Below are 24,668 nucleotides of genomic sequence, written 5' to 3' on the forward strand. Positions count from 1 at the left end.
TGTGTTAGCAAATTTGAAGAATAAGCAATGTGCAAACTAAATAAACTTAGGCTTATATTAAAAACTATAAATAAACGCTGAAAACAAATTAAACAACTCAAAGCAAATTCGAAGGCAGATATTCATGCAGCAACAATTCTCTCAGATATTCTGCAAAAAATAAGTTAAATAATTAAAAGTACTAATTTAAGACTAAGTTTCAGATCCATATCAGGCATACGTAATAAGTTCAAAGTGTTTTACAGAAGCATATCACAAAATGTAGGACAAATGCATGATACAGAGCATTCAGTTCCTTAAAAATAATTTTGAAAATCTAAGTTTTCAATATACAACTAAAGAACCAACTAAATGCATAAGCCACTTCTCAGGAACCTGCCACACGACGTTATCTTTCATCACAACGAAAATGTCCACATTGTTATTTTTTGTGTTCTTTGCTTTATTTATCACTCAGAATTTAATTGTATTTTACTTCAATTAATAAAGTGCTTTTTGAACAGAGTCAATGACTAACATTTGTGAACATAAAGTAAATTGTGATTTTACGCAAAAACTTTAAAAGATTGTATGGAGCCCATATGTTCAAAGTATCAAGCAAGGAACATATTTATATTTCGAGGCATGTGCATTTGTATTTCACGTAATTAAAAATTATCCATATCATCATGATATCGCAAAATTAAAGATTAGTTTTGTGATCTGCAACTGTAGAGTATAAAATACAAGTAAATTTGGGTCTATATTTAACATCAGATGAATTATTTAATCAGTAATATAAATGCTAAGCTGAAACGTAATATACTGGTATCTCGGTAATATACAATTGGTATTAAAGTAATTTTGATTATCAACTTCTATAAGTTCAGCAAATAAGAAAATATTGTTACTTTATTTTTGTCCTCGTATATAATTACCTCAACAAAGTTTACTACATATTAACTCTGAAATATTTCCATCTATTATTTTGTATTTACACATCATAAAATTACTAATACTACATCATACTAATAAGTAACCTTTAATATTAATTAGAATATTTGAATTCTCACTATATTTCATTGAAGAAGTTATTTCTAATAATAATCAAATGTTTCTAATACCATAAATTCTTAACAATTCAACTTAACGTACTACCTTGAATAACTTCTACATTTAGAAACACAGATCCCTGTAGCTATGAATGCAGTTACTAGCTTACCTTACCGATTCCTGGAGCCAGTTTTGGATCGAGCTTCTTTCACAAGAACAAAAGGGACAACGTGTCAACAGACAGTGGGGCGGGAGCGTGAGGAGGGGCCACAATGTAAGAGAAGAGAAAGGAGTGCATTAGTCACGTGCTGCTTATGACAACATACAACAAAACAAGAAACATGTAGAAGATAATGATGACGTCATTGTGCATTGGTTGCAGGCCAGAGTGTATATGCTGGAAATTGCGAAAGCTACTTAAGAGTGTAAATGTAGCGAGTCTGGTTTTCCCTTAAGAAGAAACAATGAAATGTTCAATAAGAACTGTTACTTCCTTTTTATTTTGCAGAGATTAATGAGAAATCATTTTAAAATTATTCTAAAAATTAAAGCCATAATATTATAATGGGTTTTATAAATGTGCTTATTTATAATGTGTAAGAAAATGTGTTTCCTTTAAGCAGTTTTGGGAATTGGAAGAAACAACTATTTTTTTTTATTAAATTGGTAAAAATTATCGAAAATGCATTATGAAGAGTGAATACTGTGACCAGTAACAAATTTAAGTTACATGATGAGATGGTTTAAGCAGCATTGCCGAAGTTGAACGAAGATGAACGAAGATGAACCAACTCCTACCAGTTAGTATACTAAGTTTAGTTAATGCTTCGAAAAAAACCCTACTTGCTTTGATTTATGTTAGTAAATGCTCAAATGAGGAATTTAAGAAATGCATACATTGACTTGTTTTCAGTGAACTAAGCAAAAAAAAAAGCATCGAAAAATGGCCCGGGTGGTCTACGAAGGCAAGGGGAGGGAGCTACACGCGGTAGGAGTAGTGGCGGTAGGAGGTGCCGTGGGGGAGACGCCCCGAGGACACAGAGGAGTAGGAATAGGAGCCGGGGTGGTCGGAGGAGCGAGAGGACCGCTCGGAGGTGTAAGAGTAGTCCCCAGGGCCGGTGCCTGTGGAGCGGCTCACTCTCTCGGACGTCGAGTTGTAGCTCCTGGTGGGGGCGGTGTACGGCGAGGAGGAGGACGCCGTGGACGAATCGGAGGTGTAGGAGTAGGAATACTGTTGCTCCGCTCGCCGTCCGCGCTCAGGGGTGTCCACCACCACGTAGTGACGGGGAGTCTGTCGGGAGCAAAACACAGTCCACATTGCACTTTCCAGCATATAGCATGACGTCACCGTTCTCTTAACTTAACTAAGAAACATGACCAGTACGTTCCACATGCAAGAATAACAAGTAAAGTTCCAGGCAAAATAATAAAAAATGTCGGCGTAAGAGTTCGAATCTTAACTTGCATATGAAAATATTAAAGTACACAACAAAAATACTGTCAATATCTTAATCCAATCTAACATAAAATTTCCCATGTAGCGTTTGGATTTCCCATAACATCGCGTTTGCCGAGCAGCAGTTTCTCATGCGACACAAGTAGAAGAATACGAGAGGTGAGATTGGACGTACAGAACATATTCACACTTTATCTTGTTACTTGTTAACGGGTTCGTGAGTGAGTTAAACTACTTACCTGTAGGTGTAAATACTATTTGACGGCGTGAGTTCTAAAAGAAAACATAATGCATGCAAACATGGCATGTTATCGTAATGGAGTAATTTAAAGTGTACAACCCTTACGTTATCTGTTATAAATAATGTCCTGGGTAGGGTAAATAACCTAAAGCTTCCTAGAAAGCCCTATTCCATGATCAGTGACAGCGTCAGAAAAATGAATGGGAAGACAGAGGGAAGCAGGAATATTTTCTGGGTGGGCAGTCACAGTATACACCGAGAAACCATAGAGAAATGCATATTTGGGCTACAACAGCATTTATTTATCTATTTTTTCTTGTTTGCCGATGGACGCATTGGTTGAGTGGCGGCGTTCGCCTTCCCATGTTCTCTCTGTCGCCGTTACTGTTTGTAATGCGTTTTAGACAGACGACGCTTTTTAATCTTTGGTTTGTTTATGTACAATTTCAATGGTTTCAATTTTCTCTTCTTTTAAACTTAGTTCTATTTATGTAAGCACAAATGCCGAACAAAAATGTTAAATTGTACGGTCGGAAACAAATGTGCGTTGTAGGAGGAAATTGATTTTCTCTGATCTCACATTATCAGATCAAACTATTATAAACAGGCAAACTCACCAACAACACATACATTTTAGAATCTAAAGCTCGTGTAAAATAGAGGGGTCCCGGGTTCGATACCCGGTGGAGGCACATAGTGGTTCGGATCACAACTGTACGACCAGTCCCGATTAGCATTTCTGTGCATAAAGTGGACTTAAAGCAACAATTCAATCAATTCAATCGTGTAAAATTAATATGGGATTAGGGGTTTCATATTGTATGCACAATCCATTTTTGCTTACGATTGTAAACCGAACAACAATTTACACCAGATTTCCTGATACACATTACTTTTATATCATCTCGTGCCTGTGATTTCTTGTTCAAGTTAAGGTGACAACATTTTTCTGGTCATTTTGAACCAGCATCAACATCAGCAGAGTACTAGGATGAATATTGATTAGTATTTCTATAGTTGCACACATAGGTATTCTCCTCCTTTGGCGAAGAAACGAATGAACGCGCGCTCCATTTGTAATACAGTATTTGAATTCTTATTAATTAAAATGTGGTTTCATAAAATGAAAACTTCGGCTTCTGAATTATGTCATAGAGCAATAACAATCGAATTCATTTATGGACCTGGATTTTACTACGTGTCCTTTAAATATGCGACAATCTCAAGGTTTCTGAAGCCTACAAATACCATTGACGTTACATGAAAATCGTTAAAAAAGAATGTAAGCAGGAGAACTTGTTATTGCCATGCGAGTGAGTTGTTAATGACGACATCGTAAGAGCAGCAGTGTCACTAACGAAGTCTGAGCCCTCTCACATGGTGAACTTCTTGCGGAATTCTACTTCATTGCCTCGTTAAGGTTCCATTAAATAAATGTATTTTGTATTCCTGTCCTCGGTTTTACTTTTGGTAACAAGAGAGGATAGAGTTCGTCGACCTAAAGCCAAACTAAATCTTGAAAATAAAATTACTGTGCCGAAACAATCTTATGTCTTCATGTCGACATACAACTCACAAAAAATATAAAAAAATAATTAGGATAGCATCATTCATTTTAACTGTGCTTACAACTTCTCATCAAAGCACTTGTGATCCAATATCAAAAACGATATGATAAAAGTTTCCTTTCCGAAACTTGACATTCTTATAGGAAAAAAAATAGAAGTAGGTTTATTAAACAACCGCTATAGCGTATATAAAAAAACGTACATCAAATGTTGTAACGAAATTTTGTGGTTTAAAAATATTTCCAGCAATGCTACATTAATTTTACCATGTGAAGAAGGGTACCATGTAATTTTGAACACCCCAATGAGATTTCGCTTTTTTACGATAATTGTATGACTCAAAAACCTACATAACTTTCACATGAAAATAAATTGGTTGTTTCACCTTTGCTTGAAAACACCATTATAATAGTGTAGATATAAACGAAACTATTAGACAATATGTTCCATAAAGAAATGTTTTGATTCAATAAAAACATATCAATCTTCAGGTGATTTTGTTTCTGCTCTGTGATTATCAGAATTACTACTTCGGAAACCGTTTAGAAAAAGTCACAATATATTAAGATTTCAGGCACCAGTTAATGTAATGTATTGGAACTGTTAAGCCTTCTACGACGTCATCTGAAATTCACGTGAGAGAGTGTTCAGACCCGGGGCATTTGCGTAGCTCTTCGAGACGAACCTTTATGCGTCTTGCATTTCCGTAGGCGGTATAAAGCGGAGGAACCAAGCTCGGCCGTGGAACAGTCGGATGCATTTCCCATGGCACTGGCCGTCTCTGAAAGGCGAGAAACAGAAAGAATGTGGCTTCAGAAGTACAAGATATCAACGATGAAGTTAGCGAGAAAATCTATATTGGCGTTACTTTCAACAGATTCACAGCATTCCAAAGAGCATATGTTCTCAAGATAGGTATTAAACAAATTTGGAAAAAGCTTGAAAGATAGTGGTTTACAAACAGTAAAGAATTCGCGGCGTGTGATATAGCACCTTCGTACGAGAGGGCAATAACATATTTTCTATTTTATCGTGCGTTATTATTACCACGTTCCAACAGCAATTTAATTTTTTTCTATGTGAGGCTTTAAATACCTAATTTTACCCAAAGAAATAGACCTGGTTTCGAGTAGTGAAATCTCTAGTGAAAGTTGGGCAAGAGAACATTCTCACTGTTACAATATTATACTAGATCGAAAATCAGTGTTCTATATTATAATTTACCCGAGCAGGGTATTTAAAAAGCATTTTCCAATACACAAGTGTATCTTTCCTTCAGAGCTTGTTAAATTATGCCACATTTGATTCTTTTTGTTATTTATTATCTCAGCGTAAAATGGCAACCTTGTGCTGCAACTGAAAAATACTCAATAAATAATTTTAAACATTGCACACAATTTTTCTTTAGGTTATTGTTATCATTCTCAAATCTTCATTCAAATTGTAGTTCACTTCTAATGTTCAGGTTTAACTCACTCTTCAATGAGCAGAGATAAATACAAATAATAAAAACTATATAGTTGTAGTTATAATTGTGCAAATTATATTTTAATGTTTATATTTAAGTAAAGCTTTAAAGTACGTTGTGTTAAATTGTATCGTGAAATAAGTATTCCCGGATCTTGGTCGTTATAACGACTTACCTAAAAATCATCAGACACATAAAGAGATTACAAAATATACAACCATACAACTGATTACAAAAAATAAGTTGTATCCTCACTTATTGAATTCCAGGGCGCATCGCAGCATCAGTTATTTTTAGATCAGGAGAAAGACAAAATTATTACAAGGGAAGATGCGTATTTCAGACATTTTGTAATATTTTATTGAAGTCCAATTAATAAGCGCACCCTAATCAGCACTGTGCATTTGTAGAAATTATTCTTCTTCTTTTTAGCTGTCCCTGTCAGCATTATCTTGTCGACTTTGGACATCGTTATTGTATTGTATTTTTTTTAATGTTTTCTTCTAAGATTGATAGTTAGTCTCTCAAATTAATCAGAATCACAAACATAAAACGATTATTATGAATAATTCACTTTTCTTTTTTTTTACCTTTTGCTGTTTCTTATTTTTTTTTAAATATATGTATATACTATATAAAAATCACTTTATATTTCGAGTCTACATTTCCGAGCATATGCATACAGCATCCATATTAATGAAGGGGATAAATCTGTTAGAATGGATGAGAGTGATATTGGAAATGGAAGTTTTAAACGTTGTAAACCTTTGTAGAGTATGATTTGTTGATCTGAAAAAATTGGACATTCTAGAAATAAATGTTTAGCATCAAGATTATTATTGTCAAATTTACAATTTTCTTCAATTTTAATATTTATTTTTGTTAAGTGTGCTGGAGTACGTACATGTCCTGCTCTTAATCTACGTATTAATAAAAACTATGACATGCCGTGGGAGTGTGTATGAATTGAACCAAGGGACCTTGGATTTAAATTCTGCAATCCATCTAATTAGATGTATTGCCCACAAACTTAAATTGATCCTTGCACCATTCGTTCCATAATTTTGATTTTCACTCGTGGTAATAAATCCGTATACATTAATCTATTGAGACTTATGAGTTGTAAATCTCTCGCCTGTTTAGCATATAAGTCCACTCGATCATTTCCTACGTTAATATTATGGCTTTAACATAACTGAATTGTATGTCAATGTTCCTTTTGCAAGCAAATTGAACTTGTTGAATAATGAAAATAATAAGACAAGATTGATGACATAATCTGGAATAAGATGTAGATAATGCTTGAAGGGCACTCAGAGAATCTGTAAGGAGAAGAATTTTTAAAAAATCTTCAGCTATTCCACATTGTAAGGCTTTGAATAGAGGGTAACTTTCCGCAGTAAAAATGGTTGAATCTATAGGTAATCTAAATTGTTGATAAATGTTTTTCTCTGGGATGTAATAGGTACATCCTACACCTTTGTTATTCTTTGAACCATCGGCGTAAATCATCACATGCATTGGCCATTTTTCTCTGTACAATGCATGTAAACCTAGATCTCTGAAGTGAATTGAACATTGAGTATATAATGGAATATCTAGTTGATAAATCAAAGGATGTAAGAGAGTGAAAGTGTTAGATCGAAGTTCTGGAAATAAGTAATGACAATACACAAAAAAATATGAGGTGGTATGAGGATTTATTACATCGGCTTCAGCCCATTTGTAGAAAACAAGTATTTCAGAGTAAAATTGAATCCTTATGGTTTCAAAGTTAAGTTTAACAATTGAGCCAGTGCACGGCCATCTCTATTCCAAGGGGGCCAGAGTATTCAATTTGGCAACTCCGTGTTACGTCACATCAGCCGACCGATGTTACTCGGGAAAAAAATATTAGAGAATGGACATACATAGGTAGAAGAGTAATTTATTTCAATTTTCAGGACTCCGGCCTCCCTTGGAATAAATATGACCGTGGTCAGTGAGTTTTTTTCTTTGTTAGTAATAAGAAAACAAGGATGTTTTGAACATACATTGAAAATAAATCGCATTAGCTCTGATCTTCAAAAGATCTGTTTCGTTGATGATTATTGTGATAAATAGCTTGATCATCAAAATTTACTTAAAAATCAATGTGAATAGAGGTTTTAAAATTCATCTTTCTTCAGGCAACCATTGATAGTGATGTAAACGCTCTAACCCTCCATCCATGGGCTAAATAGAGAATATGATCTGTCTCTTAATTCCCTTCCAATATATTTAATGTTTCTTTTGCTAATAACAAATATATTTATCATTTACAATTACGTGCATTGACGCCACCACTATTAAAGGTTGAGGTTGCGTTGAACAAAACTTCAGTAAGAGGCAGTCTGTAAAGTACTTACTCTTCTGCTGAGGGTTGGACGCTTCTTGAAAGTGATTTCCCTCTGAATTAGATAATATATTCAAAGTATACCAATTAAGTAGTACTAAAAGCATATAACTGTTTTAATTGTATTCCAATTTAATCAAAATGAAAGTTAATCGTTGAAAGTTACATTTGGGTTTTTGCTGCAGAAAATGGCTCGATGGGAATTTTTGAGACAAAAGTCTACTTTCTTTGGATTTGTGCATACTTGATGGATCTAAAAATAACCCTGGATCGAGCTGTGGCCTGATTTGTAATATTCTTGGCGTGGAGTCAAGAAAATCTGGCAATGCGACTGAAATTATAAGCAAAGTGAGAAATGTGAAATTGCTATCCTAACTTTCGTTTTGGTTTTGAGGTTAAATGAGTTTGAGTTAAACGAGCCGAATATAATTAAGTTAAGTAACTTGGTAACACGAGTGAGTACCTACTAACGCAATAAACTAACAATTATTATTATCTTTGTCATTGCATGTGTAAATGACAGCAGTAACTGTTTTCACTTGTTCTGACAAAAAAACTTTTTCATTAAACATCAAAACAACTTCCATATTATTTGAAAGCTTGACAAATTTAACAATTTAAGTGTCGGATGGTAGTCAATAGTTAGTTTTTTTCATACATTTGAAATGTTAAAACATTTTACAGTATCATACAGACGTAACTTTAATATTTACTACCCGAATGGTGGCAGCGCGCATAGATTCAGTTGTTTCAATACTTATACGCACTTCTACATAAATGTTCAACGTAGTTCTTAATTATATATCCAAATGCATAATTCATCCATTATATGACTAGTTATATAATTTGGATATTAGAATTTGACCAATGTATGACATAAAGTACAAAGAGATGAGACCAGTGTTGCATGTGGAGTTCACTAGTGTTAATACACGCGTAACCAGCCATTATGCGCAGTGAGTTCATTGGCATAAAAGGTGAGTTAGATGGAACGTTATTTAAAAATGATAAGAATTTACTTTCACGTTAATTGATATAAATCATATCTCGTAATTGTTATAGACCTAATCATTAATGAAAGAGTTCATTACTTTTGTATACGTGATTTTTTGCACGATGCAGCAACTTCGACAACAAGGACAGAAAGTTGTTTTCACTTATATTCGTGCGCATAGTAATAAAAAAAAATACCTTGACATAGTAGATGCAAGTGCTAAGAAAGCGAGAACCGAGGAACGTGTAACACCTCTTAGATTACCTTACACAGATCTTTTACCTAGAGTAAAACATAAGCTACTAAATACCACATCCTATAAGTGGCAAGCTGAAGTCAGTAATCATAGACCTTGGTACCAAAACAGGAATCTACCTCGGGAAGTGGTTGTTTTTATATTAAGAATGCATACAGACCATGTATTAGTAAATCAACATTTGGCTCGTTTAAAGGTTGGGCCATCAACTTTCTGTCAGTGTGGTGAAGCTTTTCAAGCACTCAATCATTTGTTTTTTCAATGTCACTTAAAGCAACAACACCGAGTCTCTTTATATAAAAAACTTACAATACTCACAGGCTCCATTTCCGATATCCTTATCTACATTAATGTCTGAACCTCGCAATGCAGTTATTTGGATATTTTATAGTTTCGTTCGAAAACATAGGTTTGTAATCTAAACAGCCATGCCCCTCACGACAATTTAAAACTAGAAGCCCTCGCAGAAGTCGTTATATAATAAGAACAGAATGGACAACAGCTCTCAATAAGTCAATAGCGTTTCGAAGAAAGGGAAAGATATTAATCAACAGTTTGAAACATATATAATAGTACCTGAACTTTGGCTAGAAATCGCAAAGTACGCGGTGTGAGCCAACAAAATAAATAATTTCCCTGTGACATATGTGAAACTATTTTATGCATGTGAATTCATTGCAATATTAAATTACATTACCAATGATCAGCCCTGGCCCAAAACCATGGTAACGGTTGAAGTTTTTGCGTGCGATGACGTGTGACCGGCCAAGTGAATGCATCACTTCAATGTGAAGTCACGTGAAATGACAAAACGACAGTGTTGCACTATGCAGATATTAAACACCAGAGCAAGAACAATGTCTAGATGAGGATGTGTACTACAGGCTATGGAAAAGGAGATGCGATAACCACTAACTCCGTCAAACGGTTGGGCGGGAACTTTACGTCACATACCATGAAGAAGTAATAGGGTCTGAGTTGATTATGTCCTTTGCGATTAGTCCACTCAGAATTAGTTCACTTCATCAAATGATTTACTAAATCTCATCAATTTACATTGTCGAATTCATTATTTGAGTTTTTTTGTTTTTTTTTGGTTTAGGTACAACATCTTCACCGAAGAGAAAATTATGCTCATTTCTTTGTTTTCCTTGACCCTGTACATCCAGGGTCAAGGAAGTCAGTAATAAGGTGTGTTATATACAGTGTACGTACAACTATAGATTGAATTGTATCTTCTCCAAATATGATGTATAAAGAAACAAACTGCCGGAGAACTAAGTGAGGTGAGTGTACAATTTTATATTACTATTATAGTGGAACCACAAGCAAAGAAACCTGCGCAGACTCGCGACTCCTGTGCATCGTACTCCAGTGTGGAGGGGAGGGGGAGAGTGGAGCATGCTCTCTTATAGTCCGAGTTGAACGGAAGAGGAGGAAGGTTCTTTTTCTTGTGGTCGCTCTTGTAAGTAAGGGGAACTGTGATTGGCCATTCATCTATTTTATCACTTCTTCATAATCTCAATTGACTTAAATGGCCGGAAGAGCAAAGTAAATTTATGAAATATAAATACAAACACGTACCGTTTAATAAATAACCAAAATGGAATGAAAAGTTAGCAGTTTGTATTTTTATTGCTTTATGTGAATATGTAGGGAAAAAGCGAGAGAGAATTGTACACCAATGGCAAAGAAATGGTAGGCGAAGTATTTACCAGGATTATACTCCCTACATTCCTGCTCATAATAAGGAGTCGAAGGTATCTTGCTTAAGGAACTTTCTTCGATGTAAACCTAAAAGTTGACTTTCAAGATTACGTACATAATCTTCTGGGTAGAAATGCGCACTGCGGATTCTAGCATTAGCATGATTCACGTTAGCGTTTCCACACGAATCCAAAGCTCGGTGACCGAAGAATCCTTTTGAAAAACGTATATAACGTATATATTATGTTCAACGTACTTGGAAGATGTATCTTGTGCTGAACTAAAATAAATAATAATAACAAGTGGTGTGTGGTATCTCGGAAAGTCGGGACCGGGATAGGAAAGAAAAATTCTGTCCCTATCACGACTTCAGCAAATGACTTCCCTAAATTTCTGGATACCGAGCAGTCGGGAAATACCGAATGGTCATTTTAAAACTGTATTAATTCTTGACGTTTTCTACATTGCAAGTGTCTGGAACTTATCGGAAATTGTAAGTTTTCATTCCAGAAATGCAAAGAAAATCACTTAAGGTGAAAATGAGAATTTGAGATTTCCCGTCCCGAATGTCGGGATTTAAAAAAAAATCCCGTTCCGATCAAAAATATTCTGTCCCGCATAACAATAAGTACCTATCTATATTTATTTTCAATTTGTCTGAAGCAACAAAATGTAAATGGGTGGAAATGCTCATTTGTGTACTCGATTTCGTGTGTTCAGTTTCTGGCATGGTTTCCTATCTGCATAGTGCAACACTAGCGCATAGATTTGGAATTCATTTCATGGATAAATTCACCTCTTACCGTCGTTTCGTCATTACGAGTAAACAACGGATTGGCCCAACCTATACTTCTAATAACCTTGACCAATGATATCCTAACTCTACTATATAAATGACCTTATAATCAAGTGGTCCCGCGTTTGATACCCGATGGAGGCATATTGCACAGTGGTTCGTATCTCACTTTACTTTAAACTGTAGGTCCAGTCCCGATTAGCTTCTCTGTGCATAAAGTGGACTAAAAAATCAAACATTTTAAAATGTGTCTGTAATTATTTCACTGTTAGAACTAAAACCTTATCTGAGGCTTTCAAATTGCATTCCTGGTAAGAAATTTGTGGTTCGCTAGCACTGTTCTCACTTGTACATTTGCAGAACTTGTTGGAAGTTGTCACTATAATGTACCCAACGTCAAAGAACAAAACACTGTTCAAGTTACGAATGAACATAATGTATTGTTTGACATATGAAGCTTTCAGACCGAAGTAACGCGCGACAGGTGACAAGCGACAAGTAACACAAGGGTTTCACGCCGAAGCGATAAGCGACACGGGTACTTCTAGTCTGTAAGGAAGCTGTGCATGCACGATTGAATTGTTGTTTAAAGGCAACGTTATGCACAGAAAGGCTAATCGGGACTGGACCTACAGTTTAAAGTGGGATCCGAACCACTGTGCAATGTTCCTCCACCGGGTATCGAACCCGGGAAACCTTGATTACAAGGCGACGACGGTACCACTGTGCCATCGGGGAGGCCCCTGTGCAACACGAGTATCAGATCGAGGCGACACGGAGAAAATGGCCCAGTCCGAGCGAAAAGCAGCGCGTGCAGCGTGTCGGGTCGTTCCGGTACGGAAGTTCGTTTTCAACTAACATGTGTTGCTTGTCACTATGGTCTGAACGATCCCTTACGCGTGGAAGGCTGCTGAATTCGTGGAGTTATCGACTCGCTTGTTGTTTCTTTGTTAGTTATTTCGTGATTTCCATCTAATCAGAGGTTTATCCAGAATTTTTAATTTGGAGGGGTGTAAGTCCGTGTTTAGGGGGTGTAAGTTCGTGTTAGGGGAGTAAGGGTATATTTAGAGCCAAAATAACCATAAATTGAACATTTGTGAAAATGTTTAGGTGGATGTTGAAATTTGGGGAGGGGGGCTATTAGTTGGTGTGTGGATACTCATTGTCGCTATTTGAATAAAGATTCGGAAAGGCGACGTAAAGTAGAACAAATCCATTACATTAGACGCGGGTTGACGTCATTAGTTTTCCACATTTTGACACCCTCGTCACCATTTGGCTGTGGGAACTGAACGTCAAAGCATTCGTCCCTCCACCGCCAGAACTAGTCTCCAATTGTTCGCCAGCCACCGCCTCTGTAGAGAGTAGCGACTGGGGAAAGGAGCGGCTGATGACGTATTCGGCGGAAGAGACTCGTGACTAAATTTGGAGCGGGGAAAGCCGAGCCCTGGAATCCAGAGAGAAATATGTCATCTGCTCCTTCTCTTCACCCTCCAGCAGGTTGCGACTGCGGAAACTGTTACATGTATGCTAAACAGGATACAATCTAACGAAGATTAACCACCACACAATACCGTGGTGATGTCTTCGCAAGGAGGGGATTGACAGTAAGTCAAGAGATGTACGGCTATTTTTTTAGCAGTCAGTTCTATATTTTGGAATATTTTACTGCATTTGATGCTATTGATGATTACGGACATGTCGCCATAGTGCCTGTTGTTGTGAACCGACTCCCATTGATAGACACATGGACACTCAACAAAACTAGGATATTTATTGTAAGAATCGATCTATCAGTCTGTCCGTGAATGGACGTCAATTTTTTTCTACAATGATATAATTAATGAACTGAGAGAGTACCATAAGTAATCAATAAAAGTAGAAATATATTTTGTGCAAAAATACCGATAAGGTAATAATTTTAATAAAATAATAGTTATATCCAATTGACTATATAGGAAACTATAAATGCTACAAAGATAACATTTTGTGTAATTAAATGGGATTCAAATACCATTTAATTATAAAATAAATTATTCTTATTGTAAATTCGTTACAAATAGAATGCTTTTCATGCCGAGGTGGCCGCGGAGCGGCGGCTAGCACGCCGTAAAGTAAGATCGCATCTGTCGGCATTTAGACCCACAGCTGCACGCTTACCTTGGCACTGGACGCGTCAGTGCTTCAGTATCCAGATAGCTGGTGTCCAGTTTGCACGTGTTTGTTAAGGTGTTAACAAGTGTTTTAGATTGTTTTGTTTTAGTTTACGTATTAATGGTGCTTTTCTGCAGTCTAATAATGCCACGCTATCGTACAATTTAAAATAAAGCATTTTTATGCACCACTCTTACGTCATAACGAATTCTTGTAGGGAAGTTAGAATGCGTTATGCAGCAGAATTCCCGATGTTTCTGTTTTGCACAGAGACAGTGTTCGGATACTTGTGAACTAATTTAGGAAATCAGGGTCTGTTCAGGGTAAAATGGCGTGTGCTTACTGAGGAGACGACGTTGAAGTACGATTGGAACATACTCCTAAAAAATCTCTCCGGCACCTTGCACAAGAAACAGACATTTTCATAACGTCTGCGTGGCGAGTTACCAACTTTTAAACCTGAAGCCATACATTAGAAGAACTGAAAGAAAATATCAGGAGAGAAATTGAAGCAATGTCGGAAGAGGTACTGATACATGTTAGTGAAAATTTCCTATAAATATGTCGTAAATACGAGGAGGATGCAGGAGGACATCATTTCCAACACCTCTTGTAACAAGGCACTTGCTCATTTTGATGTAACTATCAGTGTAATTGTACGAGATTATTTCATTACATAGCTAGCGGTTCCAGTCACGCGGATGTTGCATCCAGTTTGCCGGCAGACGCGATCTTACTATCCGGCGCGCCAGCCGAAGCTCCACGGCCACTGTATATAGGCACTGTATATAACCAATATAGAATATACATGTAGACTATGTACTGATCAGTGGCCGGCTATGTGGCGAGAATGTTAGGTGGTCGACTTTCGAACATAGAGGTTCTCAGGTTCGAGTCCTGAATGTCATCTTCTCAATTTCCACGTACGTTAACCACACATATATGAGAAATTACTTGCATCAAATTGTTAACATTATAATACACTTAATCTTCAAAACGTGACGTCATTCAGACGAATCCATCAATATAAGTTCCACTTAGGATAGGGTAGGCAATAGCCCTATTTGTGTAAGAGCACTCTCGTATGCACGAGTAGTACTCCGAGCAAGCAGATGTAGTGTAGCGTTGTAAGAGGGGAGGAGAGGAGGGAGGGTGAGTGAGTGAGGCAGAAGACCTTGAGGTACGTTGTGCTGACTGGAATCTCACTGTCACAAAATCTATCCCAGATATAGCCTATTTTAGGTAAGAGTTTGTGTATACTATTCCATGGTCTTATTTTCGCCAAATGGTCGGTAAGTACAGGTAGCAGCAGCTCTTTGGTACTAACTTTTCAGAGAATAAACACTGCTCGACGCTATATTGGTATACTGATGGTTATGCTATTCGACCTTAAAAGATCACCTAATTTTAACTAACGAACCAATTCAACCACTTAGGACATGTTTCTGAGCCACTTTTAGAAGTACGTTTATCTGTGGACTTTTTTGATAATATGTTTATCTGTGTTAACATGCTCTCTCCAAATACTTTCATATCATCCTAGGAGTTACAGACTACAATAACAGCAATAAGCTTTGCAAAGATCCCGCGCAAATCCATCCGTTTTGTTAATCATGAACTCTAAATGACACAAAGTTCTTCGGAAACTAAGTTGCAGTTAGTTCGAAATGACAGAGCAAGGTGGAAAATATTGCGAACCACGTTCACGGTATGGATATATCATGGTGTTTGTCTCACCATCCATTTCATGTATCTATCGTTCATCCTCGTCGTCGCGATTAACGCAAGTGGGAGAAACGCGATGTAAAATAACCAAAATAGAGGTCGATATTATAGTTTTCTGATTCTCACGTAAATATATGGAGCTCGATTTGGACATTGGCCATCCAAATCATTTTCATATCTCTGTAGTTTTTATATTTCTAAAGATTAGTAGTAAAGGGAAATAGCTAGTGACCTTGTCTTTTGGCATTTGTGATAACACCAAAAGTGATTATTATTGGATATAATGAAATGTTAAATACATGTTTATGTATAATAACGGCAAAATAACGCGAATTTGGTGTTGTACGCGATGTTTAGTGTTTCTCGTGAATTTCGCCATCTTTTACGCGTATGCAGCTAGAAATGTCTAGTAAATTGACTCATCGCCGCTGTTTTCTCGTTTAATAGATCAGAGTCCGCTACTTTCTAAGTAAATACCTAAATATTGGAACTTACTGCACGTTCTAGTTTACTTACTTCCAAAACAAACAAAATTGAAACATTGACTCGAATGCGGAACAACTCGCACGGAAGTCAAGAACGCTAACGCAGGAGTTTTATTAATTGTCGTATATCTAATGTAAAAATTTTCAGTCATCTAACTGTAGTGATGGTACGAAATGTCTCATGTTTCTCGATGAGTCTTAAGTAAAATAAATCGGCTTCTTCCAAGAACAACAAAGATGCCTTTAACGTTGTTTTTTTTGTCACCAAGGCTCTTTCTAAGGCTCTTCTTAAAAGTCCAAAGCAGTTATATATATGTTGATTAATTTGCAAATTCTGTTACTCAAGTCATGTAAAAAGTACGACAGACTAGATATTTGTTTTATTATATCATTTTAATGTTGAGTGCCGCTTCTTTTTCTGAAGCAACAATTTTGGGGAATATAACGCGAATTTTTGCATCAAAACAAACACAAAAAATTCAGGTCGCTAGAGAGATTGTTGACTCGTGCGTATGGACAGGCGTCCATCAATTGGCACTGATGTTAGCTACAACGCACACAAGCACACACACACACTTAACTGGCTTGACCATACTCGAGTAAAATGTTATGGTATTTATACTTCTTGCGGAACTTCTTAAGTGAGCAGCATTTGTAATTTTCAAACGACTATCCTCTATGGGAACTTCACTGTTCTTGGAAAATTGAAATAATAAATAGGATTTCTGATATTTGATATTTCAGTTAAAGTGTCATATTAGCGATACGTAGAATAATAAGATACTTACTAATATGCTCTGGATGTAGGCACCGTTGACGTAATTCCGGCACGTGATACCTCCTTGGAAATGTAATCTTTCAAATGCCACTATTTTGTCACGGTAAGTCAAATTGTGTCAGCACACCCTGCGATCACATTTGTCTCACCCTGTATATATGGGAATGGGGGGTAACATTGTAGCGACACTATTATAATAAAATATGCTTAGGCTATTGAACTCTCTTGGGTTATTGAAGAAACCTGTATTTAGATAAAATTCACGCAAGTGGAGCGATTTTCTTGTCGGTATAATTTTAATTTTAATTTTCACGATTCTGTAGGCACGTTTTCCCTTGCATTATTTACTTTTTTCTATTGGTATATTCTTGCACGTATAGGAAGAATCTTTTCACACGAAGTAAATGTTCTGTGGTGAAATGCAGTTTTTCAGAAAACTCGTTCCTCCCTTATTCTTCCTTTATCTTATGCAACCAATCATGGAGCAATGCATTGCGGGTTCCTATAATTTGCAGGGGTTTCGAAGCAGCACGACACGTTCAAAGGTTCAAAGCTTGTGTATGCAGTGATGGAACCGGCTTAGTTCATTTGCGTAACGTAAATGAACATGATTGATTGATTTGTTGTTTTAAATCCACTTTATGCACAGAAAGGCTAATCGGTACTGGACCTACAGTTTAAAGTGGGATCCGAACCACTATGTGCCTCCACCGGGTATCGAACCCGGGACCCCTTGTAAATTAATATCACTCGTTGACAATCGAACTTCCGATCTACTAATTTTCAAACAAGGAAGTAATCAAGATCAACACTGATTGTTCAATCGGTCATTTATTCATGAAATCTATTGGCTAAAGATGCTTCAAATACACGCCAGTAACTCCCCCAGCAAGTATTTTTTGTATGTTAAACTGATGAAGGCGTCACTCACAAATAACATCCATGCCTAGGCCAGGAATCGAACCCTGGAACTTCTGTGGCGTGTTCGAAAGTCGTCCACTTGAAATGCTTGGCAACCTAGTCTGTTACAGCACGTAATAAAAGCCCTGTAGAAAGTTCTACACGTGTGTGCACGCTTCTATGTTAATACAAAAAATGGCGCAACAGTCCATTGAGGGCTCGGGCCTACTTACGACTGCCGGCCACACTTCCACCTGATTCTACTTACTCATTCGCCCGATGTGGGAGACATCCAAACCAGTTACGGGGTGATATGTGGTCAGCACGACGAACCCCCAGTCGTTGCAGGTTTTCAAAACCGGAGGGTTTTTTTTTATATATTCGGTATAATTTCATTATTGCTTAATATATATATATCAGGCAATAATATCAATATAAAATATGAATTCTAGTAGCCCTATTTATGCCTACGCTTATGCTGGCACGCTCACGTATAAGAAGGTGAGTGCGAGTCTGAGAGAGGGGATGATTTCATGTGAGAATTTTTATTTTAATGCTCCTGCATAAAGCGGCTCTGAGACTCTCACAACCTCTAATCAATTAATACTTTTAGGAGAAACTCTGGGGACTGTAGTGTAGTGCTGATCACATCATCTCTAGTATGAACAATATCGGAATGTGTAAGCACCTACCTCCACACCTACTATGCCTTCATGGCATGGTGCAATGCACAAAGTATACCTTTATCTTTCACAATCACTATTATAGCACTAGCAATGATATAAACATGGACAAAAGTAATGAAACAGCTGTTCAAATGAAATATAATGTTGCTAGACTTCGTCTGACCGAGATAGATTGCAAATACTTGCAGTATAATGTCCTGAGGAGAAAGAAAGTAGCTGATGTGTGTATGAGTGTAGATAGTATATAATAATGCTACTTACTTTTAATAAAGTATATAATGCTGATGTTACATTGAAATTTGTCAATGAAATGCACTGCATTTACACCCCTAGATGTTGAAGTGAAATATATTGATGACAAAGATACAATTCAATATTATTGCTTATGTGACGTGCTGGTCTACTTATAAATTGTGAATATTATACATGTATTTATATCCATTTTTCACGTTTAGCCTGAATGTAAGCTTCATTATTAATTGTTTGATGTTGTCTCTATCTTCTGTAAATACGTCACTGATGCCCAAATTCCTGTTGGAAATTAATTTGGTAAAAAAAAAGAAATAACTCAGATATGGCCTGTCAAATGTCGTTCATCGCTTAACACCCAAATATATCAAAAGTACTATTCTCACAACCGCAATGCACGTTATTTCTGAAAATCTAAGGAAAGTTGTCATGCAGCTTATCATTTATGAAAGCTCTGTTTTCATTCCAAATGTAGAAGTGATTGGTAACAATGCACAGACATCCCTTTGAAACCACTTAATTGATCTGACTGAACAGCTACTTAAAATTTTCTTCCGACGTATTTGGAAGAACGCCAGCATAGTACAATTCTCACTCCTGATGCTGTGGTCAACAGCTGCTATACCTTAGGCACAAAAGGCAGTAGTCACCATGAAGAAAATGTAATCATATTTCAATCAATGGTTAATCTTCATTCATTAGTCAACGACGCAATTCCGAGCTCTAAATGTATACATACACTTAACCATGTATTTCATCTAATATAGATATATCATTAATAGTGACAATGAAATGTCATCTTCGGAGTGGAATGTTAAATTTTGTTGAGAGCATTTGATTGAATAATGTGATGTTTTTCACAATAAAAGCGACGTAATTAACGAATTTCACTTACTTTTCATAAATACTTATGTTTCAGGCAGCCAGGATATTTTTCGGGGGGGCTGGATTTGTAAAGGTGGATATTACATAGACGTGTTCTAGGGGGAACGGGATGCACAAAAAATATTTAGTAATTACAATTTTTAATTTTCGTTTTTAAACGTTGTCGAAATACAAAAATGGTAATCGGGGTAATTTACTACTTTGGTTTTTCCTAGTTATCTACGAGTACTGCCTTGATTTGAAATTTCTCATTTTCTCAAAATTTCGGGAGGGGCTGTAGCCCAATCAGATCCCCTCTGCGTACGCCAGTTTCAACGTTCGAATATATGTAAATTTACACAAAATATAATTTAAAAATTGTCTTAACGTCCAACTTACATGGCGTGCATATAGCCATTTCGTTGTAAATTGCCACCTACAAGTGCAATCGTAGTTCCTAATTACATTGCGTCAAATTATTAAGAAAACAGAATCGCAGTTACTGACAATCGTAAAATCTGGGTAAAGATAGTTTTCTCTGTAAGTAGCACAGTGAATACAATCAGCATTTAGTACATATAAGGAACTGCCATTGTGGTTGACGTTTAAGTCCTCTGTCCGTCTTTTACGCATAGTTGATCGCCTACATAAGTAGCCCTATGGGCCATTCCTAACAAAGGCAGTAAAGTTTTACGTTCGAAACAGCTTGCCTTAGAATGACAAGTTCATCTCATCATGGCTCTTGCATGTATGCATACTGTATTAACTCAGTAACTTATCTACCCTGCGACTTCCTGGATTATTTTCAGACATTTCTCGTTGTGTGCCAACCAGATCCCAAATCCTGATATTGCTCCAGATATTTCTCCCTCCTTGCGCAAATGCAGTCTCCCAACGCGCATTTCACTGAACGTGATGGCGCAATATATTTTGGCAGCAGAAGTCCCCTGGGGGGCGGTTGACTAAGAAAGAGAGGGTTATGTAACAGGTGCTGCTGACGCACCGAGCGCCGAGCCAGATCGAGGAAAGCAGCGTCCTCTATTTTTAGCCTTCTGCGACTTCCGCCACGCTGGACCAGCTGCTGGGAACGTCAATGCCAACTGTTACGTGCTCAGGGTAAACAAAAATGGTTCTAAAATTAATTAATCGTCAACAATGACACAGGAAAGTTTGGCAGATTTGCACTAAGATTTACAGTACAAATGTCAAAGGTGTAAATGAATTGAAGAAAATGATATCTTCAAGTCTTTCTCTACTCTCTAGCTTTCTCCAAGTTTCATCATTTTTCAGCCTATTCGTATTCCCTTATCACCCATGCTCCCCATACGCGCTAATATTTGTTGCGTACTTTCATGTATATGTCTATCTCTAATTGGTCCATACCTTTACACTAATAATTTATATTAAAACTGTTCTTATCTGAGTCAACGGCTAGATTTCTAATATCTAAGTAGGAACTGGTCTCAAAAGGATTTAATGTTTTTAAGTTTATTATTTGATCTTGTTAAATAGCTCTTCAAGCACACGAAAGTACTATACTTCATTTAATTGTATAAGAATGCTGAATTTCAGAGTAAAATTAAACATATAGAACAAAGTGTAAAATGAATGTACAGTGCTTGCAAGAATCCGTTTTCCCGGATCTATCTCTTCTAGGAATACTCAAATGTTGATTGCATTTAGTTTATTTTACTTAGTTTTTTTAGACACTTTTGGCTAACCGCGAAAATTTTGATTGGAATCAGTTTTCTTAGTTAGAGAAGATAATGCCTTCTTAGAAGCATGTACGTTGCAAGAAAACAATGAATGAATGAATGAATATTTAAGTTCTTGTAAAGTTATTTAAAAGCTTATTAAAAAGTCGTCAACACTAAACCTAAGAGAAAACAATTTATCCACCTCTGGTATTGTGAGATAAGTGGAAAAGTCAACCTTTCTTAGATACGTTAACTTTCAAATGCAAATATTGCCTGAACTCAAAATCCGTGTGCTCTCTCCATATAATAATTAATTAAAGGAATAACCCAAATTGAAACAAGTTCAACAGGTCACTGAAAGCCATTAGGGAGAAAATTTTAGCATGAAGATTGAAATAATTATAGGTGAACGGAATTTTACATCATAATACTGGCTTTGTTAATAGTATAATGTGGGATTTCTTGAACGATGGAGCGAAGTTCATAGAAAAGTATGTAAATCTAAATGGTAGGTTCTTGGAGCATTTCGTTGTTATGGATAACCATATGCTTATGAGTATTTCTAGTATTAACTTACTTTACTGCTACTACAAGAGTTAATTCTACTTAGCAAAATACCACATTTTCATAAATAAGCTAATCATTGATGGATACTGTTATCGAAATGGTCTCTTCTCCAATAGTAAATCTATTTAAAATTCACTTTATGGGCCAATTTTGGAGACATTATTCATGATGTTGCTAAGAGCAAATAAGGTTCCATATTGAATTAAATCCATCTTGTTTCCGAAAATAATGTAATTCATTAGACACGTTATTTTTATTAAATTAACGAACTTCTGTTGAAAGCAACAATGGATTACGGTTATTTCAATTCATAATATTAACATTTCCTTGTCATTGTATCTTGACATCTTAGGTAAACTATAAAGCACACAATGTTAACACGGTTAAACATGTAACATTATTTATGATGCATTCATGGACAATGCTAAAGGCCATTTAACGAAGACGATAGACTATAATCTAGTAATTTGTGAAAGTCCATCATCATCATGATAAAGAAATAAATTGCGCAAATGATCATCTACGTCTTGTCAGGATTTTGAGCCTGTCAACATCAGCATCACAGTGCTAGTAGATGACAGGGTGTATTTCTACTGAACTTTTTGCTTTAGAATTAGTCTCAGAGTTCTTGATACAATTCATTATCCACTCTTTCCACTCAACATTTAAACTCAAAGAAAGGCTTCTTCACTTTTCCCCGATGGCGCAGTGGTAGCGTCGTCGCCTTGTAATCAAGGGGTCCCGGGTTCCATACCCGGTGGAGGCACATAGTGGTTCGGATCCCACTTTAAACTGTAGGTCCAGTCCCGATTAGCCTTACTGTGCATAAAGTGGACTTAAAACACCAACTCAACTCAACTTTTCCCCAAGAGGACATCCGTTATCTGCATGATTGTGTAAACGAATTCTGCTTTTCCACCAACTTCATACAGCTCTTCATTCTTGCATACGTTGGCTTCACATCTACCACGTAACCAATGAGATTTTGTCCACGCTGAAGTGACGTGACTATATTCGTGCAATACACGTCACAATGGATATTTGAAGAGCTCGGGTGTAAAACATAGTAAGTGACATTTTGGTAATTTCTGAGTTCATTAAGAAAAACTGTTATTAGAATCTACCTGTATACTGTAGATAAATTTTTTCGTGTTGTGTTTACCATCAGAAGGCTTCACTGAGTCCAATGCAAATTGTATGACATGGCAATTTCACTCAAAAATTGAAGGATGGCACATTTTACTCTGTAACTCAAAAATGACCAAAATGTCACTTACCATGTTTTACACACGAGTCCTTCATTTTATCTTCTGATACAATTTCTATTCAGAATTTCGAATGAGTGCGTTTGCCTAGTATAGACAGAAGTAAAACTATTTTCTGGGAAAGATTAAAAGCGACCCACCAAATACGATATATTCCAAGTTTCAAACTCCACTTTCATTCTGACAAACCAGAATGAAAGTACCAGTACGTGGAACTATGTGCTCAACATTGCTATTATATTTTCTTTGTGTTAGGACCTAAACATACGAGGTCCTTCAGTATGCTGTAACACTGACCCATTCTAACCTCCCAACAACTGAAAACTAGATAGCTTGCAATGATTTTATGCAAAAATAAATTACGTTGTAACATGTATGTTCGTTTACACAGTTGTTGTTGGACTAGAGCATTTGCAGGAAGGCGGTGAAAATGAAAAATTGTAAATTTATTTTTCATCATGTACTTGGAAAATGGAAAACTTAAAAACACGTGAGGACGTGGTACAAACTTTAGGACAATATGCTTCCATCATATTGTACCGTTACTAGATGTTAACATGAGTTCAAATGTGGCAGAGAGACATGTGAAGATGCTCGACAGGTCTACCAGTGACAGTGACCACATTGACAGCGATTCATGACATGGTGATGGCAGACAGACGAGCCATCGTTAGATATTTAGCGGAGTGTACAGGGTTATAAAGAGTAGAGGGCATAGCATACGCGTATTAACGAAATATTTATGACGAAAGTGTCAGCAAGATGGGTCTCTCGAAACCTGACTCCTGATCAGAAGCGTAGCAGAGTGACATATTCAAGAAAACTTTGACACATATCGCGCGGATTACTTTCAGTACTTTAAAAAACAAGCAATATAAGCGGCTTTCATATTCGAATTGCTAAGTCATATGTTACAATGACACATTGGTAAGATCAAAGCAGCAAAATCTAGTGAAAAAAGATTTCATTTCACTGTGTAATAATTTAACTTTGGCAATTAAATCCTTGCTTATTTGAATTGTACTGAAATGTAAGCAGCAGAATGAAACACAAAACGTATTAGAGCTAGCTAACTTTTAATGGAAAAGAGGAGGCAGTGATTTAAAGACACAAATAGGATGGACAATGACATCAGATTCAAATGCTGTTTGAAGTCTTCTGATGTTCTCCTTGATGGAATGTACGTGGTTCATTTCCGAATGGTGAAAATATTTAACAAATAAACAACGGGCAGGCCATTCCTATTGAACCTTCTCTTTTATTTCGGCATTAAACAACATCGCCTTCTGCCTAATTTTCTGACTGACGAAACGTCCATGATTTACCGAGTATCAAATTAGCGCTTATCGTACGAGTACGAGCGACCTTGAGCGACCTTTGGTTCGATCCCCCAGCATGTTGTGAAG

The 24,668-nt window shown here is 36.6% G+C and overlaps 1 protein-coding gene across 11 annotated transcripts in view; it reads right to left on the minus strand.

The window, feature by feature from the left end:
• LOC145985053 (uncharacterized) overlaps positions 1 to 24,668 on the minus strand; it is a 64,935-nt gene that overhangs the window by 39,662 nt on the left and 605 nt on the right. For 2 of the 11 annotated variants that reach the window (XM_083118583.1, XM_083118576.1), the window contains exons 2-3: positions 4,983 to 5,078; positions 1,202 to 1,234 (exon numbers count right to left, since the gene is read on the minus strand). The exons of 2 other annotated variants lie outside the window; for them this stretch is intronic. In XM_083118583.1, coding sequence (XP_082974709.1) covers positions 1,202 to 1,234; positions 4,983 to 5,078 — 129 coding nt within the window. Of the gene's footprint in view, positions 1 to 1,201; positions 1,238 to 4,982; positions 5,079 to 24,668 lie in introns of all 11 variants that reach the window. 7 more of the 11 variants (XM_083118581.1, XM_083118575.1, XM_083118585.1 and 4 more) reach the window with 4 other exon arrangements.

The sequence above is a fragment of the Lepisma saccharinum genome, chromosome 3 (genome assembly GCF_977018435.1).
Source record: "Lepisma saccharinum chromosome 3, izLepSacc3.1, whole genome shotgun sequence".
In the NCBI taxonomy this organism is placed as follows: Eukaryota; Metazoa; Arthropoda; class Insecta; order Zygentoma; family Lepismatidae; genus Lepisma; species Lepisma saccharinum.